General features: G+C 41.5%; 1 protein-coding gene, 1 long non-coding RNA gene and 1 other non-coding gene across 3 annotated transcripts in view; 2 read left to right on the top strand and 1 right to left on the bottom strand.

Moving 5' to 3' along the window:
- Positions 1–19,198, bottom strand: part of LOC112624492 — a 25,761-nt gene extending 6,563 nt beyond the window's left edge. Inside the window, exons 1-2 of the long non-coding RNA XR_003119407.1 lie at positions 19,108–19,198; positions 10,425–10,577 (exon numbers count right to left, since the gene is read on the bottom strand). This is a non-coding gene — a long non-coding RNA (uncharacterized LOC112624492). The remainder of the gene's footprint in view (positions 1–10,424; positions 10,578–19,107) is intronic.
- On the top strand, positions 10,417–10,580 carry LOC112625614. The gene has a single exon (XR_003119695.1). It is a non-coding gene; the product is annotated as a U1 spliceosomal RNA (small nuclear RNA).
- Positions 18,350–19,198, top strand: part of PKD2 (polycystin 2, transient receptor potential cation channel) — a 70,783-nt gene continuing 69,934 nt past the window's right edge. Inside the window, exon 1 of the mRNA XM_025385094.1 lies at positions 18,350–19,070. Within this exon, the coding sequence (XP_025240879.1) occupies positions 18,473–19,070 (598 nt within the window). The 5' untranslated portion in view covers positions 18,350–18,472. The remainder of the gene's footprint in view (positions 19,071–19,198) is intronic.

The raw sequence follows: 19,198 nt of genomic DNA, 5'->3' as shown, positions 1-19,198 counted from the left end.
TCTAGGTACAGCTCAAATACTTGACTTTCCCATACATCATCTTCTTTATCATTCCAGACACAGGTGGTGGAGAGGAAGCAGAGCAGGTGCTGACGCCATGCAGAATGCAGCCAGGCTGGACTTCGCAGTGCCTCCTGAGACTCCTTGGGTGGTGGTGGGGGTCCAATAAATGATCCAAGTTCCAATCTCAGGAAACCAGAAGAAAAGCCAAACCAACCATCACAGGCAGAAGAAGGCAGATAGTAAAGATATAAATGAAAACCAATTAAATTGAAAACAGGAAAGCAACAGAGGAAATTAAATAAAAGGCTGGTTTTTCTAAAAAATTAATAAAGTTGAAAATCTTCTAGCAAGATGGACACAGATAAAAAGAGAGAAGACACAAATCTTCAATATCAGGAATTAAACAGGGGAGATCACAACAGATCCCGCAGCCATTAAGGAGCTAATAAAAGAAGACTACTGTTATGAGGTGAATGTATTCCCCCCACCCAAAAAGAAATGTTGAAGTCCTAACCCCCAATATCGCAGAATGTGACCTTATTTGGAAACAGGGTCATTGCAGATGGAATTAGTTAAGATGAGGTCATCCAGGAGCAGGGTGGGCTCCTAATCCAGCATGATGATGTCGTTATAGGAAGAGGCCACGTGAGGACAGAGATACACAGGGAGAATGTCATGTGACAACGAAGGTAGAGGTTGGAGTTAGGTAGCTGCAAGCCAAGAAGTACTGCAGATTGCCAGCAGCCACCAGAGCTAGAAAGAGACAGGCAAGGATTCTCCCCATGGGTCTCGAGGGAGCATGGCCCTGCTGACTCCTTGATTTCAGGCCCTGGCCTCTAGAACTGTGAGACAATACATTTCTGTTGTTTTAACCCACCCTGTTTGTGGTACTCGTCACAGTAGCCCTGGAAATCTAATACACTATGAAAAACTTTATACTCATAAATTCAATGACTTAGAAGAAATCAACCAACCCCTTAAAAACCATAAACTATCAAAACTCAGTCAAGAGGAAGTTGATAACCTGAATAGCTTATAAGTAGTAAAGAAATTCAATTCATAATTTAAAAGTTCCTAAAAAAGAAATCTCCAGGCCCAGATGGTTTCACTGGAGAATTTTACCAAACATTCACAGAAGAATTAACACTAATTTTACACACCATCTGTCTTCCAGAAAATAGAAGAGAACATTCTCCAATACACTTTATGAGACCAGAATTACTCTGATATCAAAACCAAAGACAGCATCAAAAGAAAAAGAAAGAATAGCATAGATCAATATCTCTCACAAGTGTAGACACAAAAATGTTAGCAAATCAAATTCAACAATAGCAAGAATAATGCACCTTGATCAAGGGGGATTTACTTAGGTATGCAAGGTTTGTTTGATATTTAAAAATCAAACAATATATTTTATTATATCAAGAAGCTAAAGAATAAAAACCATGATAATATCAATAATGTGGCTAACGTATTTCACAAAATTCAACATCCATTCAAAATTTACCAAAAGACAGAAACAAAAACGCCCAGAAACTCTCAGGAACAGAAGGGAAGTTCTTCAGCCTCATAAAGAGCATTTAGGAAAATCTACAGCTAACATCATTCTTAAGGATGAATACTTAAGGCTAAATGCTTTTCCTCTAAGATTGGGGAAAAAAGCAAGAATGTCACCTCTTGGCCGGGCGCAGTCGCTCACGCCTGTAATCCCAGCACTTCGGGAGGCTGAGGTGGGCGGATCACAAGGTCAGGAGATCCAGACCATCCTGGCTAACACGGTGAAACCACATCTCTACTAAAAATACAAAAAATTAGCTGGGCGTGGTGGTGGGCGCCTGTAGTCCCAGCTACTTGGGAGGCCGAGGCAGGAGAATGGTGTGAACATGGGAGGCAGAGCTTGCAGGGAGCCGAGATCATGCCACTGTACTCCAGCCTGGGTGACAGAGCAAGACTCCATCTCAAAAAAAAAAAAAAAAGAATGTCACCTCTCATCACTCTTATTCATCATAGCACTATAAGTTGTATGAACTGTAATAAGGCAAGAAGAAGAATTAAAAGGCACACCGATTAGAGAAAAGAAAATGAAACTGTCTCTATTTTCAGATAACATGATTATGCAGAAAATTCTAAGAAACCTACAAAAACACTCCTAGAACTAAGAGTTCAGTAAGATTGCAGAATACAGATCAGCTCACAAACATCAACTGAATTCCTATATTCTAACAATGAACAAATGGAAACCAAAATCAAAAACATAATACCATTTATAATTGCTTCAAAGAAAATGAAATATGTAAGTGTCTGTCTAATAAAGCAGTGACCTTTTTGGCACCAGGGACCCATTTCATAGAAGACAACTTTTCCACGGACTGGCAGGTGGCAGGAGGTAGAGTGGGGAGGATGGTTTGGGGATGAAACTGCTCCACCTCAGATCATCAGACATTAGATTCTCATAAGGAACATGCAACCTTGATCCCTTGCATGAGCAGTTCACAACAGGGTTTGTGTTCCTATGAGAATCTAATGCCACTGATCTGACAGGAGGTGGAGCTCAGGTGGTAATGCCTGCTCGCCCACCACTCGCCTCTTGCTGTGTGGCCCAGTTCCTAACAGTCCGCAGACCAGTACTGGTTTGTGGCCCAGGGGTTGGAGACCCCAGTAATAAAGCATGTACAGAATCTGTATGAAGAAAGCTACAAAATGCTGATTATAAAAAAGAAGACCTAAATACCTGGGGAGACACAACATGATCACAGATTGGAAGGCTCAACATATAAACAGGTCAGTTCTCCCTAAATTGATCTGTAGGTTTAACACAATTGTTATCCAAAAATCATCAGCATTTTTCGTAGACATAGAGAAACTTATTTTAAAATTTATATGGGAAGGTAAAGGCTTTAAGAATAACCAAAACAATTTTGAAAAGGAATAATAAATCACTGTTTATGATTTTAAGGCTTACAATGTAGCTACAGTAATCAAGAAAGGGTGGTACTGGCAGGAGAATGGAAACATAGATCTATGGAACAGACTGGAGAACCCAGAAATATACCTACATAAACATGCCCAATTGTTTTTGACAAAAGAAGGAAAACAATCTTATAAAGAAGAAGAGATTGTCTTTGCAATAAACAGTGTTGGAGCAATTGAATATCCATAGGCAAAAACAAAAACAAAACCCTAACCTCACACTTTGTACAAATATTAACTCAAACTGGATCAGAGACTTAAATGTAAAATATAAAACTATAAAGCTTCAAGAAATAAAATAGTAGAAAATATTCAGACTTAGGACTAGGCAAATAGTTCTTAGACTTCATACCAAAGGAATAATCCATAAAAAGAAAGTTATAAATCAGACTTCATAAAAATTTAAACCTTTGTTCTGTGAAACTTCCCACAAAAAGGATGAACAGACAAATTACAAACAGGAGAAAATACTTGCGAACCACACATCCTGCAAAGAACTTTTATCTAGAATATAAAGGTCTATGCACTAACTACTCATAGTGCAGAATCCACAAGTTAAAGGGCTTAGACTCAAAAGACTGTCCTCATTTCAGACATCAGTCCTCACCAGTCCTGGGTGTCCAGGGTACCCATAACTGATGTCCAACTTGGCTACAAATTCAGGGATTTCTATGACCTCCTTTCAGGTTTAATACTCTGCTGAAAACAACTCAAAAAAAAAAACTCAGAAAAACATTTACTCATGTTTACCCATGATACAGTTTGGCTGTGTCCCCACCCAGACGCCATCTTGAGTTGTAGTTCCCATAATCCCCATGTGTCATGGGAGGAACACAGTGGGAGGTTATTGAATCATGGGGGCGGTTACCCCCATGCTGTTCTCATGATAGTGAGTGGGTTCTCCAGAGATCCGATTTATTTATTTATTTATTTATTTATTCATTTATTTATTTATTTTTAGATCGAGTTTCACTGTTGTTGCCTAGGCTGGAGTGCAGTGGCACAATCTCGACTCACTGCAACCTCCACCTCCCAGGTTCAAGCGATACTCCTGCCTCAGCCTTCCTAAGTTGCTGGGATTACAGGCATGCGCCACCACACCCAGCTAATTTTGCATTTTTAGTAGAGACAGGGTTTCTCCATGTTGGTCAGCTGGTCTTGAACTCCCAACCTCAGATGATCCGCCCACCTCAGCCTCCCAAAGTGTTGGGATTACAGGCGTGAGCCACCACACCTGGATGATCTGATGGTTTTATAAAAGGCATTTCCCGCCCTTTGCTCTTCAGTTCTTGCTGTTGCCGTGTGAAGAAGGATGTGTTTGCTTCCCCTTCTGCCATGATTGTATGTTTCCTGGGGCCTCCACAGCCATGCTGAACTGTGAATCAATTAAACCTCTTTCCTTTATAAATTACCCAGTCTCAGGTATGTCTTTATTAGCAGCATGAGAACGGACTAATACAACCAGCTTATTATAAAAGGTACAATTGAGGAACAGCCAAATGACATAGATGCATTAGGCAAGGTATGGGGAAAGAGGGGTGTGCAGAGCTTCCATGCTCTTTCTGAGTGTATTACCCTCCCAGCACCTTGATTTGTTCACCAACCTGGAAGCTTCCTGAAATCTATGCTTTAGGAGTTTTTAATAGAGGTTTTATTGCACAGATATGATTGATTATACCATTGGTCATTGGTGACTGAACCCAGTCTCTAGCCCCTCTCCCCTTTCCAGAGGTCAGGGAGAGGGACTAAAAGTTTCAACCCTCATAACCATGGTTTGCTCTTTCTGGTTACCAGCCCCGGTCCTGAAGCTATCCAGGGACCCTGGCCACCAGTCATCTTACTAGCAAACAAAAGATACTTGCCACTCAGGACAGTAAAGTGTTTTACGAGCTGTATACCTGGAACCAAGGACAAAGATGAAATATATTTTTTACTAAACCACAATAAAGAATTCTCAAAAGTCAAAATTTAAAAATCAAACAATCCAGTTAGGGAATGGACAATAGACATGTCCTGACATTTTAACCAAAGAGGACACGCAGATGGGAAATACACACATGAAGAGATGCTCAACATCCTTAGCCATTAGAGAAAAGCACGTTAAAATCGCAATAGCATATCACTACGACACATCTATCAGAATGACTAAAACTAAAATTAGTGACAACATCAAATGCTGGCAAGGATGTGGAGAAACTGATCATTCATACAGCTGGTAGGAATGTAATATAGCATAACGACTCTGGAAAATATGTTGGCATTTTTTTTTTAACTTAAACAGACTTACTTATGATCCACAAATTGCGCATTTGGCTATATGTCCTAGGGAAATGAAAACTTATTTATTTTCATACAGAAATCTGTATATGTTTAGAGCAGCTTTATCTGTAATAGTCCAAAACTGGAACTACCCAAATGTACTTCAATGGGCAAATGCTTGAACAAACTGTAGTGCTGTATGCATTCTATGGAATACTCAGCAACAAAAAGTAATAAACTACTGATACACACAACTTGGATGAACCTTGAGGAAATTATGCTGAGTGGAGAAAACCAACTATAAAAGGACACATAGTGCAAGAATTCATTCATATAACATTTGTGAAATAATGTAATTATAGAGATGGAGAACAGATTAGTGGTTGTCAGAGATTAGAGATGGAGGAGATGAAACAGTGTGGCTATAAAGTTGTAACATGAGGTAGTTTTGTGGTGATGATACCTTTAAGTATTTTGATGGTGGTGACAGTTATGCAAAGCTACACATGTGATAAAACTGCATAGAGCTATGCACACATGCAATAACTGAAATCTGAGAAAGCTCTATGGATTGTACTGACATCAATTTCCTGGTCCCAATATTGCACCTGGTTTTGTAAGATGTTAACACTGAGGAAGCGTTGGTGTAGGGTACACAGGACCTCCCTGTATATTTCTTGGTACCTTCCTGTAAATCTATAGTTATTTCAAAGTAAAAAGTTTAATTACAAAAAAGATACATAACTAATCTCCCATCATACCGCCTTTTCTAACTTTCACTAAAATGCTCATGAAGACAGAGAATAAAGATGAAGATTTACACCAACGAATCATCTGAGTATGTCCTAATCTCTCCTAACTATAAGACAAAAAAGTGTACACAGATTTTTCCTCCAGATTTCCCCAGATTTTGCTTAAGGTAAAAGAAATCAAGAAACAGGAGGAGGAGGGAGAAAAGGAAAAAGAGGAGGATAAAGAGAAGAAGCAGGAAGAGGAGGTGAGAGAGGGAACAAAAGAAAGAGAGTCAGGGGTGATGTCATGCCTATAGTCCTAGCTACTCAGGAGGCTGAGGCAAGAAGATCCTGTGAGCCCAGGAGGTCAAGCCTTCAGTGAGCTATGACCGCACCACTGCATTCCAACCTCAGAAACAGAGTGAGACCATGTCTCAACAAAAAAAAAAAAAAAAAAGAGGAGAGAAGACAAAACCACTTCATACCTGCCCACTGTCTGATGGCTAACTCAAAGATGAAGAACGTGTGCCAACAAGAAAGGGTTGCAGTAATTCCTCCATCTTCCATTAGCGATCTGAAAGACAGTAATGTTCTGTACTGTACCCTTTCCCTGATATCTTTATTTATCAGAGCAGAGATGCCAAATCCCAGAAAACAGTTGAGCAGGAAATAGAGAAGGAAATAAGCCTACGTAAAATTCTGAAAATTAATTTTCTTGCAGATAAACCAATATATGTGGATTAGAGATAAAAATAACCCTGGTAGCAGTATGCACAAGGATTTGACACACATATTTTTGGTTTTATTTTATTTTATTTTAGACAGAGTTGCTCTGTCACCCAGGCTGGAGTGCAATAGTGCGATCTCGGCTCACTGCAACCTCTGCCTCCTGGGTTCCAGTGATTCTCCCGCCTCAGCCTCCCAAGTAGCTGTGACCGCAGGTGCGTGCCCCCACACCCGGCTAATTTTTGTATTTTTTTAGTAGAGACAGGGTTTCGCCATGTTGGTCAGACTAGTTTCAAAATCCTGACCTCAGGTGATCCACCCACCTCGGCCTCCCAAAGTGCTGGGATTACAGGCGTGAGCCACCGCACCCAGCCTACACACACACTTTATGTTGACAAATTCTTTCTTTACTGGGACATTAGAAAATTACATGTCAAAGAATGCTTAAAGCTATCCATTAATAGAATTTAACAGAGGCTATATAGCTTGCAAATATGAATGACAAAATAAAGAAAATGGTACATGAAGCGAAACTAAATCATTGAATAACAAGAACATATTTTTAAACAGAAAACACTGAAATAACAGAATGATGAAAGAAATCAATTGTAACAACAAATATAAATAGACGAAGCCTCTGCATTAAGACAAAGATTCACATAATGGAAAATAATAATAATAGATCCTACATCATTTTTTGTTTCACTTTGGTTTAGGTGTTTTCCTTACAAATAAATTAAAACATTTTTAAAGATTTGCAACATTCTTGTCAAATAAGAAGTAAAATGTAAAAACAAATAGCATGAAATGAAACAAAGAATTTATTCCACATTGTTAAAGATCCAATAAAGATATAAATATCATAAACCACTATGCACCAAATGAAAGACCAACAAAATATTATAAAGCAAAAACTATTACAACCACAATGAATAATAAAAACATACAAAGACTGAAAATTTTTAACTGATTAGATGGAATAACTTAGATTCACTTAGAAAATTGGTGACATACTTAGCTGAATAGTTTCACAAGGAGGCGTACAAGACAGATCAGCCTTTAGACTAGTTTGGTCCTACTACAGAGGCACTGTCCTTCTGAGTATTCTCCTCAACACCTCATATAGTATAAGATTTCTCCCCCTCAGATGACAAAAACTTGAGAAATTTCTTGGTCTACGTGAACATCAGGAATTTTTCCACCTGCTTCTTTCCGGTAGTTCTTTCCCTTGCCTCAGATGGGTTCCCCAAACGCATGCTCTGAAAACTCAAGGGAGACTCTCTGGAGGTAGCCGGAGCTCTTTCTCTGTGCCAATACTCTTTTTTCTAGCTCTTTGTGAATTCTGTCCACTTTGATTTTCCCCAAATTCTCAACAAACTCTGTCTTCTCAATTGAGTGAGACTTGTAGCTTGGAATCTCTCTCTAGGGAATCAGTGGGGAAACCATAGGGTTTACTTCCTTTGTTTATCTTCTTTGAAAAATTACAGTTTATGCTCCCTGTTGTCCTATGTTTGAGAACCATCCTTTATAAATTTTGTCTGTATTTTTTTTAAGTAAGAGGGTAAATCTGTCCCTGTTGCTCCATCAGAGCCAGGAACAGAAATCCATTAAAAATAATTTTAACTTTAAAAAAGAATGAAAAATATAAAATAAAATACATGACCATGGAAAAATGAAAAGTGAGCTGGCAGAATTCACAGGAGGAATTAAAGATTTTAAATAAATAATTAGGAAAAGAAAAGCCACATTTAAAACCACAAAATCATGAATGGTACAATAATATGAAGGTCAAGATTTATAAAAATCCTATTAAAAATAAAAATAGAAAATGACAAAAAGAGAAATTAGAAAGGAGATAATACAGAAACATGACACAGTAGCTCAATATATGCATAATAGGTATTGCTAAATTTACAGAATTAATGAAACAGCAGATTATTTGAAATTATAAAAAAAGAAAACCTTGTTAAAATAAGTGAAAATTTGAATTTGCTGATTAAATATGCACAATACCTCCTAGGTAAATAATTATGCTGAACAATCAACAGAAAGATGTATCTGAGAGCAGGATAACAATAATGAAAGTAATAACAATAATTTCACTAAACAGACATAACTTTTGGGCCAAAAAATACTACTAATAAAATAAAGTCATCTACTCAGCCTGAGAGAAAAACAATGGGTTTAATCTGACCTCCTACTTTTCCCATAAAAACATTTAATGGCAGAGGAAAGTGGAGGAATATTTAGAAAATCCTAAAGAGAAGGAGAAAAGATTGAGCCAAAAATACAATGCCCAATCCATTCGTTTTATGTCTATGGTAACAAAAAGGCTTTCTTAATTTTGAACAGATTTGGGGAATAATGAAGCTTTAATGGGTTGTTCTTTGAAAAAACAAAACAACAACAACAAAAAAACACCTAATAAAAAATCTACTCAAGAAGGATTAAATCAAGAGAAAAAAATTCAAGGAAGAAAAATTCATGTTTGTAAAGTACTGGTAGTAACTAACTATTGGGTACTGTGTTCAGGACCTGGATGACAGGATCTTTCACACCCCAGATCTCAGCATCACACAATATACCCAGGTAACAAACCTGCACATGTACCTCTGAGTCTAAAATAAAAGTCGAAAAAAAAAAGAGAAAACTAGCTTTATTTTTAACGGTTTGCTTTGATATAACAGTGGTGTGTAACTCAGTACAAACATTGAAGGTGAACAGAAAACTCATGAATTTTGATTATAGGAACTGTGGAATATTCTATATATATCTGAAACGTATAGTTACTTGTTTTAGGATATCCATAATAAAACTCTTTCATGTGGTTTTCTGGGTCATTGTTTTCAGGAATAAGCTTGGTGTATAATATTGAACGCTCTTGGAAGTTGGATCTGCATATTTTCTCTTTTATCTCTGTAAATTAAACAATATTAGGAACTATCTTCTATAAAACAGAAATTTAACAAATGTGTTAATGACTCTATAAAGATAATATGCTTTTAAAAAAGTACTGGTAGTGAACAATGAAAAATTAAAATATATAAAATAAGTTATATTTACTGTTGTACAACAAAATAAAAGTTTATAGACTTTGGCAATGTAACAGATATTTATTTTAAAAGGTGTTTGTTGGTAAAAAGTTTACATTTGCTAATATCCTTATCTTTAAAAGAAAGGTCAAAGGCTATTGTTTTAGTCCGTTCTCACACTGCTATAAACATACTATCCAAGACTGGGTAACTTATAAAGAAAAGAGGTTTAATTCATTGGGCACATGTACCCTAGAACTTAAAGTATAATAAAAAAAAAAAAAAGAGGTTTAATTGACTCACAGTCAAGGACCTTCTTCACGTGGTGGCAGGAGAGAGAAGTGAGGATGCAGGAAAAACTGCCATTTATAAAACCATCAGATCTCATGAGAATTCACTCACTGTCACAAGAACAGCATGGGGGAAACTGCCTCCATAATTCAACCACCTCCCTCCCTTGACATGTGGGGATTACAATTGGTGATAAGATTTGAGTGGAGACACAGAGCCAAACTATATCAGCTACTGAAAAAAGTTGATAAATTAAAAAAAAAAAAAAACCTGAAGATAAGCCACAGACTAAGAGACAATATTTGCAAAAGACCTATCTGATAAAGGATTGTGATTCAAAATACACAAAGAACCCTTAAAATTCAATAAGAAAATAAGCCACCCGACTGAAAAATAGGCCCCAAAGACTTACCAGGCAGGTAGATACCATGACCACAAGGGTAGTTTTTCCTAGGGCAAGGCTTCTCTAGTCCACTGAAGACTTGCTGATCCCTGTGATTTCTCCAAATGTGGGAAACTCAGCTGCGTAATTTATGGTAGTAGCATACTGCAGTCATGCTTTTCCCTGGTAAATAAAAGGAAAAAAAATGAGCCAACAACCTGAACAGACATCTCACCAAAGAAGATACACAGATGGCAACTGAGCATATGAAAAGTGCCCCACATATATGTCATTAAGGAACTGCAAATTAAAACAATGAGATCCAACTGCCTGCCCATTAGAATGGCCAAAATCCAAAACACTGATAATGCTACTGCTGTTGAGGATGTGGAAAAAGAACTCTTATTTATTGCTGGTGGGAATGCTGTAAATAATATTACAAAGACATATGTACCTGTATGTTCACTGCAGCACTATTTATAATAGCAAAGACATAGAATCAATCTAGGTACCCATCAATGATGGATTGGATTTTTTAAAACATGGTACACATACACTATGGAATACTATGCAGCTATGAAAAAAAACAAAATCATCTCCTTTGCAGCAACATAGATGCAGCTGGAGGCCATTATCCTAAACAAATTAACATAGGAACTGAAAACCAAATACCACATGTTCTCACTTTTAAATGGGAGCTAACCATTGGCTGCCCATGGATAAAGATGGCAACAATAGACAGTGGGGAATACAAGAGGAGGGAGGGAGGGAAAGGGGCAAGGGCAAAGTCGAAATTTTTTTTAATTAATTTATTTATTTTATTATTATTATACTTTAAGTTCTAGGGTACATGTGCATAATGTGCAGGTTTGTTACATATGTATACTTGTGCCATGTTGCTGTGCTGCACCCATCAACTCGTCAGCACCCATCAACTCGTCATTTACATCAGGTATAACTCCCAAAGCAATACCTCCCCCCTCCCCCCTCCCCCCTCCTCATGATAGGCCCCGGTGTGTGATGTTCCCCTTCCCGAGTCCAAGTGATCTCATTGTTCAGTTCCCACCTATGAGTGAGAACATGCGGTGTTTGGTTTTCTGTTCTTGTGATAGTTTGCTAAGAATGATGGTTTCCAGCTGCATCCATGTCCCTACAAAGGATACAAACTCATCCTTTTTTATGGCTGCATAGTATTCCATGGTGTATATGTGCCACATTTTTCTTAATCCAGTCTGTCACTGATGGACATCTGGGTTGATTCCAAGTCTTTGCTATTGTGAATAGTGCCGCAATAAACATACGTGTGCATGTGTCTTTATAGCAGCATGATTTATAATCCAAAGTCGAAATTTTTTAAAAAATTTTTTTAAAAGGATATTTTTTGGTTCATGGAGTCCAGGGGTGGATCTAGCTTCAATCAGTGCTAACTCAGTGGCTCAAATGATGTCCTGAGAACCTGGTCTTTCTCTGTCTCTTTGCTCTGCTCTCTTAAAACACAGATTCCTAGGACCTAGCTGAGACATAACGAATCAGAATCCCTAGAAGTTAGACTCCAGAATCTTTATTTCAAATAAAACAAAATAAAAAAACCTTCCCAGAAGAATGTCATACAGCTCTTATTGGTTAAATGTTTTATCCACGTATAGCAAGCTAGTTACAAGCTTCTTGCAGGCATAAACAACTTCTTTAGCATCCTAATCATATCTAAGATTGTACAAAGTGGACATAAAACAGGTACTCTGAAAAGTCTGGTAGATCTGGGAATGCTGGAAGCCTCATTCATGTTGGCATCAAAAGGTATTTGAAAAAAAAATTCTGATAAGCTTTGGAAAAATGTGGGCTATTGAAAATTGGATTTAAAGTTTTTTAAAAAACAACTATACCCAAAGGGTATTAGTGAATAAACTAGAGTTGATGAAGAGAAGAGCCTCACACAGTATTTCAAAGAACTCCATTCTTGGCCCCACATTGTTCAAAATTCTTTTGAACCTGGATAAAAATATAGATAATAAATATCATATCTGCATCTGACAAAACCAGGAGATGGCACATAATAAAAATGTATTTCATAATGTTCTTGAATAGCATGGCCACCCAAACATTAGTTCAATTTTAGTATTGTTCCAGTATCCACGTTATAAATATTTTTTGTATCTCTAGTGTTGGTGCCATTTTTCCCCTGGGCATCAACATTTTGGCTGCCAGCTTGTCTGGACTTACATCTTTACAACTCTAAATCTGGTGGGAAGGAAAGCTTTTCTTTTCCAACAACTGGAAAAAAAATTTCTGGCCTAATCTTTTTTAACAGAACAGGATAACATACTTGTGAAATACCATTCACAGGGGCCAAGGGGACGGGATGCTGATTGGCCAAGCCTGAGCTCCACAGTCACCACTTGGGAGCTAGCGGTGGTGTCAGCCACACCTGAGACACACATAGGCTAAGAATGGCAGCTGGGGTGGGAGGGTGCGGCTGTCCCCAAGAAAACGCACTAGAAAGCGGACTGGCTGCCAAGCAGCTAAATGATGGATTCAATAAGCCAGGGTCCCTGCTCTCCAGGAGCTTATGTGCCACTCAGGAAGATGTTTATGTGAACAGATACTTTCAGTATAAGGTGGCAAATGTTGGAATAAAGGTTTACAGGGTAGAGAGGCATGTAAATTCAGGCTAGGGGTCAAGATTGTGTCTATGGAAGGTTCCAGGGAGAGACGAAGTCTGAGTCTAGAAAGATTCCTAAGTTTTTATGGGTAGAGAAGTTGAGAATGATCTAAGGATGTTTCCAGGCAGTTTAACTATAAGATTTGATCCTGTTGAAGTTGGGAATCATGTCTTATCTTTGTCACTCTGGAATGCAACACAGTGCCTGGCATGTAGTGGACACTCAGTAAATGTTTATAAATGTATTAATATTCCTTCATTAGTCCTCAACAAAAATCCCGTGGGGGATTTATAAGATGGGTATTTAACCTCATTATCCACAGAAGGAAATTGAGATAGAGAGATTAGGTCATTAAAATCACGGTGCTTGCCAATTATGGTGCCAAGATAACCCCCACAGAGACAGGGATGTATGCAGGTCAATCCAAACCAAAATCTAGTCATGAAGAAGGCCATAAATTCTAGCTTTATGTTATTAAAGCAGCAAAATGAGAAACAAAGTAAAGTCAAAATCTTACTGTGGTTAGCAGTTCTACTCACAAAGCCCAAAACACCAGATTTTCTTCTAATGATTTCAGATGTCAAGTGGTAAAAACTGATTTTACAATGTTCTTGAGTAAATAAGTACTGGGGAAAAAAATGAGGAGGAAACATGTTTGTTTGGGTAAATTGCTAAGCAACACCACACATGCCAGAAACTCCTTTTGGATTTCCTTTCGAGGTGGAGACCGCGAAACCAACGGGTACTTCAGTTCGTGTCTGTTTCATTAGTTCACACTGGAAAATAAAAGCCAAACAGGCAATTCTAATAATACAAGAGTCAGAGGTGTGGAGGCCACTAATATTAAATCAGACTAAAGTGCTTAAGGTTGCCTTTTAAAACGGCCCATTCCAGAGTCCACGGTGGCACTAAGACTGAGGTAGGATTTGTGCAGCGTGTCCAGGAAGATCTAGCACACTGATAAAAAAAAAAAAGAAAACAGCAGCCAGGCCATGTTATCTATCCCACTTGATAGTTCCAGACCCTGCAGACGATGGAAGTTTGTAATGTGACAACAGGATTGTGGCAATGAGATGAAAAAAAACTTGGTGCATGTCACTTATTTAATAATGGAAAACTTCTTATGAGAAGTAATGTCTTCAGATGGATATTAAAGGAAGGAATTCTGTGGGTAGGGAGAGAAATTTACAGCCTTAGGGCCTGCTTGAGCAAAAGCTGGGCACTCTAAAGGGGAGAAACAAATTAACATAAAAGCACAAAAGGGAACCTTAGTAAGCCAGAAGGAATGAATAAGTATTTGAACAGGAAATCCATGAGATGGCTGGTGCTGGGTTTATGAAACTTAAGATTGAAATTAATATTGAAACTCCAAAATGTAAGATTCAGGGTGCAATGAACCAAATGCTATTTAAGTGGTATTATACACAAATTGCTGTGAAGTTTTAATGATTACATTTCTTGCAATAATTTGTAAAGAAAATTTTGGGTAAGCACACATATAACTCTGAATTATGTATGTGCAGACACATTTCCAATCAATTTGAATTCTTTTAAGGGTGAGGATATAGTTTCAGGAAGAAGATTCCAGATTTTGTTTTAAATAGGAACTGACACTGTAGAAAGAAAAAAAAAAGGCCTATTTATGATATCATTAACTATAGATAGTCTGTATTCCTTAATATGCATCTGAGGCTTCCCATGATCTGGCCCTACCTACCTTTCCTACCCATGCCAGCCTGGGCAATCTCTCTTCTGAATCCCCTCAAACCCTGTAAAATATAAGCTCACCTCTATTAGAGCTTGGCTTTTCCCCTATTTAATGAATTGCCATCTCTCCTAGTATTGTGCCTGGCATATAGTAGGTGCTTAGTAAGTATTTGTCATGGAAGCCTCTAGGATGGGCATGGAGCCCTCACAGCCTCACAGAAACTCACAGCCTAGCTGAAACAAAGATAACCACAAAAACAATTATAATAGATGAAAACAGTTATCATAGTTAAGATATAAGAGCTAAGACTAGTTCTAACACTATTAGCACGTACATGTCAGATGGTGGTGTTCCACATGCTATGGTCTGGGTGTTTGTGTTCCCCCATAATTCATACATTGAAATCCTAACCTTCAAAGTGATGGTATAAGGAGGCAGGACCTCTGAGAGGTGATTACATCATGGGGGTGGAGCCCTCACAAATGGGATTAGTGCCCTTAGAGAAGAAGTTCAAGGGAGCTCTTTTGCCCCTTCTACCATAAGACACGGCTAGGAGGTGCAGCCTGTGAACCAGAAAGTGGACCCTCACCAGACAACAAATCGGCTGGTAGCATGATCTTGGACCATCCAGCTTCCAGAACTGTGAGAAATAAAGGTTCACTGTTTATAAGCCACCCAGTATATGGTATTTTTTATAGCAGCCCGAATGGACTAAAACACATGTATTAATCCACCTAATCCTCACAACAACCCTATGAGGTAGGCATTATCATTATCCTCATTTTTGGACGCACAAGGCGATGAAGTGACTTGCCCAAAGTCACACAGCTAGGAAGTAGGGAGCAAAATCGGAATCCAGGCAGTCTGGTTCCAGGGTCCTTACCACGAATTAGTGACTGCAGGCACAAGCACAGAGGAAGTGTGACTCAAAGACCACTGAAGTTTCTTCTAAGTCTGGGATTCCAGATGATTGCTTCACTAGTGCTAACTTAAGTGAAGTATGGAAATATGGGGGAAATATTTATGAAACCTCTTCCATTTGGAACACACTGGTGCTGCTCAAACTTCGGATGCCTGATATTCCCCTGTGAAGATTCAGAATTTCAGGACTGGAATCCAGAAGATTCTGAGTCAATAAGGTTGGAATGGGGACCCAGTATCTATATTTTTAGCAAGTGCTCCAAGTGATGCTGGAGATCTTCTGATCACAGTTTGAAAACACTGTACTAGGCCTATTCTCCAGAGGACCCTTTGGCTCAGATTCTGCATTCTCTTTCCAGGCCTGGCTCTCCTCTATTGGAATGTGTCTGTAATAATCCTTTGACTCCGCAGTGCTGGTGGTGCTATTCAGGGCATCTTCAGCTTTAGAAGTTCCTTGGATGACAGGCACCATAACCCTTAACCCACCTGGTAATCTCTCATTTTTGGTCTGTCTCCTCTTGAGGGCCAGGACCGTATCATACCCCACTCTACATGCCCAGATCTTAATTCAGGGCACAGGAAATGTCTTCAGAATGAACTGATGAATAGCATGAGCCAGGGCTGTACTCCAGACCCACCAGTCTTGCCTTTGAGAAGCTCACAGTTAAGAGAAGAACATGAATGTCTAAATTAACAAACTGCAGGATCAGGTAATAGGTAGCCATAACTACCTAAATATTAGCAGCATGTTATGTGTGCCTAGGGAACAAATGAATAATTTGCTACGGGGGATGGACGGCATGGGAGGCCATGCTAGAGGAGTAGATTAAGAGCTGTTATAGCTAAATTGTGTCCTCCCCAAAATTTGTGTTGAAGTCCTAACCCCCAGTACCTCAGAACATGACCATACTTGGAGATGGGGTCTTTACAGAAGTAATGAAGTGAAAACAAGGTCATGAGGGTAGGCCTTAATCCAATATGATGTATAAGAATAGACAATTAGGACACAGACGCATACGGAAGAGGGTAGAGGGCGTGAGGACACAGAAGCGGGGCCATCTGCAAGCCAAGGAGAGAGGCCTCAGAAGAAACCAGCCCTGCCAACACCTCCTGAGAAAATACCTTTTTTTCTTTTCTTTTTATTTCCTTCCTTCCTTCCTGTTTTTCTTTCTTTCTCTCTTTCTTCTCTCTCTCTCTTTCTCTCTTTCTTTCTCTATGAGACAGAGTCTCACTCCGTCTCCTGAGTGCAGTGGCCCGATCTCCGCTCACTACATCCTCTGCTTCCCGGGCTCAAGCGATCCTCCCACCTCAGCCTTCTGAGTAGCTGGGACCAAAGTCATACGCCACAAAGCCTGGCTAATTTTTGTATTTTTTGTAGAGACGGGGTGAGAAAATAAATTTCTGTTAAGCCACCCAGTCTCTGGTACTTTGTTATGGCAGCCCTAACAAACAAATACAGGAGCAGAATACGAGAATTTACTAAATCAAACAACGGAAATTAAATTTTATCCTTTAAGCTGCCAGAAGCCCACAGAGGTGTCTAAGCATCAACGTGACAAATAAGCAGCTTTGATTCCGCAATATAACCTGGAAATAGTGAGGACACCGACGTGGAGAATAGAGATGGAGTCGACAGAGATCAATTGTTCTAATGTGCAATAATGCAAGACATAAGATCAAGCCAGCAGGAGTGAGAAACAGCGATCATATCAGAGAGATATTTGTGGGACAAAAGTAACAAGAAGATGAGGTGTAAGCGGTGGAGGGTAAACGGCGAGCCTTCCCATGAAGAAGAGTGGCCTGGGAAGTGAAGAGGACAGCGAAGCCCCAACCCCCACCTGGGCATACGGGAAGGAAGTGAAGCAGGTTCCAGAGAAGGGGACAAGATAATGGCTTAGGGTGGGGCAAGATAATGGCTTAGGGTAGGATAAGTTTCAGACAATTGCAGAGCATCACGTTAGATGTGTTCAGAAGGGTGGAAACAAAGTTCTGTGCCTAGGCCCTCATGCAGGATTCTGTTGCTATAAGTCAGTGCTGGCCGCGGGGAGACCGAAGATCACGGTGGAGGCACCAGCGATCCGAGAGTCCTAAGAGGAATCCCTGGGTCCCCACAATGTGTGGAGGGAGAAGCCAACCAAAGATCAAGAAAGCATCTCCAAACCAGCGGAATCAGGGACAGGAGGCCCGTCAAATGCACAGCAAGTCAGCCTTGGTAGTTTGCAAATGAAAAGATTTCTTTGCCCCGCTGGAGACTTCAGCTCAGGCTGGATGTCGCTAATTCACACCATCTCACCAAAAGGTTCTTTCCCTGCACTTTGGTAAATCGAGGCAGAAGTGGCTAGTGGTTAACGGGCACCCAAGAATTTTCTCGGCGTCGGGCAGGCAGCGACAGCTCCAGGAGCCCTTTCCCTGCAGGCAGGCGGGCGGGTGAGCGGGCGGGTCAGCAACTCCCGCCCTTCCCAGGCCTTCCCGGGAAAGGAATGTGGGCGCCCGCGCCCGGGCTCCGGTTCCACTTGGAACGCGGGCCCGGGAACCGCAGGGCAAGCGCGCAGACCGCGGGGGCGGCTCCCGCGCACCTCCCCCCTCAGCGCGCCGCGGCCGATGGGCGAGGCGGGGCGAGGCCAGAGGGAGGCGGGCCGAGGAGGCGGGAGAGGGTACGCGGGACCGCGGGTAGGTCGGGGGCGGGGAGCAGGAGGCGGCGGGCGGCGCGAAGAAAGGAACATGGCTCCTGAGGCGCACAGCGCCGAGCGCGGCGCCGGGCACCCGTGCGCCGGACGCCAGTGACCGCGATGGTGAACTCCAGCCGCGTGCAGCCTCAGCAGCCCGGGGACGCCAAGCGGCCGCCCGCGCCCCGCGCGCCGGACCCGGGCCGGCTGATGGCGGGGTGCGCGGCCGTGGGCGCCAGCCTCGCCGCCCCGGGCGGCCTCCGCGACCAGCGGGGCCTGGAGATCGAGATGCAGCGCATCCGGCAGGCGGCTGCGCGGGACCCCCCGGCCGGAGCCTCGGCCTCCCCTTCTCCTCCGCTCTCGTCGTGCTCCCGGCAGGCGTGGAGCCGCGATAACCCCGGCTTCGAGGCCGAGGAGGAGGAGGAGGAGGAGGTGGAAGGGGAAGAAGGCGGAATGGTGGTGGAGATGGACGTAGAGTGGCGCCCGGGCAGCCGGAGGTCGGCGGCCTCCTCGGCCGTGAGCTCCGCAGGCGCGCGGGGCCGGGGGCTTGGAGGCTACCACAGCGCGGGCCACCCGAGCGGGAGGCGGCGCCGGCGAGAGGACCAGGGCCCGCCGTGCCCCAGCCCGGCCGGCGGTGGGGACCCGCTGCATCGCCACCTCCCCCTGGACGGGCAGGCGCCCCGAGTGGCCTGGGCGGAGAGGCTGGTTCGCGGGCTGCGAGGTAAGAGGGCGCGACCCGCAGCTACCAATGCACAAACCTGAACGGCCGGCGCCAGCCGGGGCCATCTCCCGCGGCGGCCGCTCCCGGGGTTCCATCTCGCATTCCCTCTGCGTTGCGCCTCCCTTGGA

The sequence above is a fragment of the Theropithecus gelada genome, chromosome 5, assembly GCF_003255815.1.
Source record: "Theropithecus gelada isolate Dixy chromosome 5, Tgel_1.0, whole genome shotgun sequence".
Taxonomy (NCBI): domain Eukaryota; kingdom Metazoa; phylum Chordata; class Mammalia; order Primates; family Cercopithecidae; genus Theropithecus; species Theropithecus gelada.
This window is presented reverse-complemented; position numbering and strand designations above follow the sequence as displayed.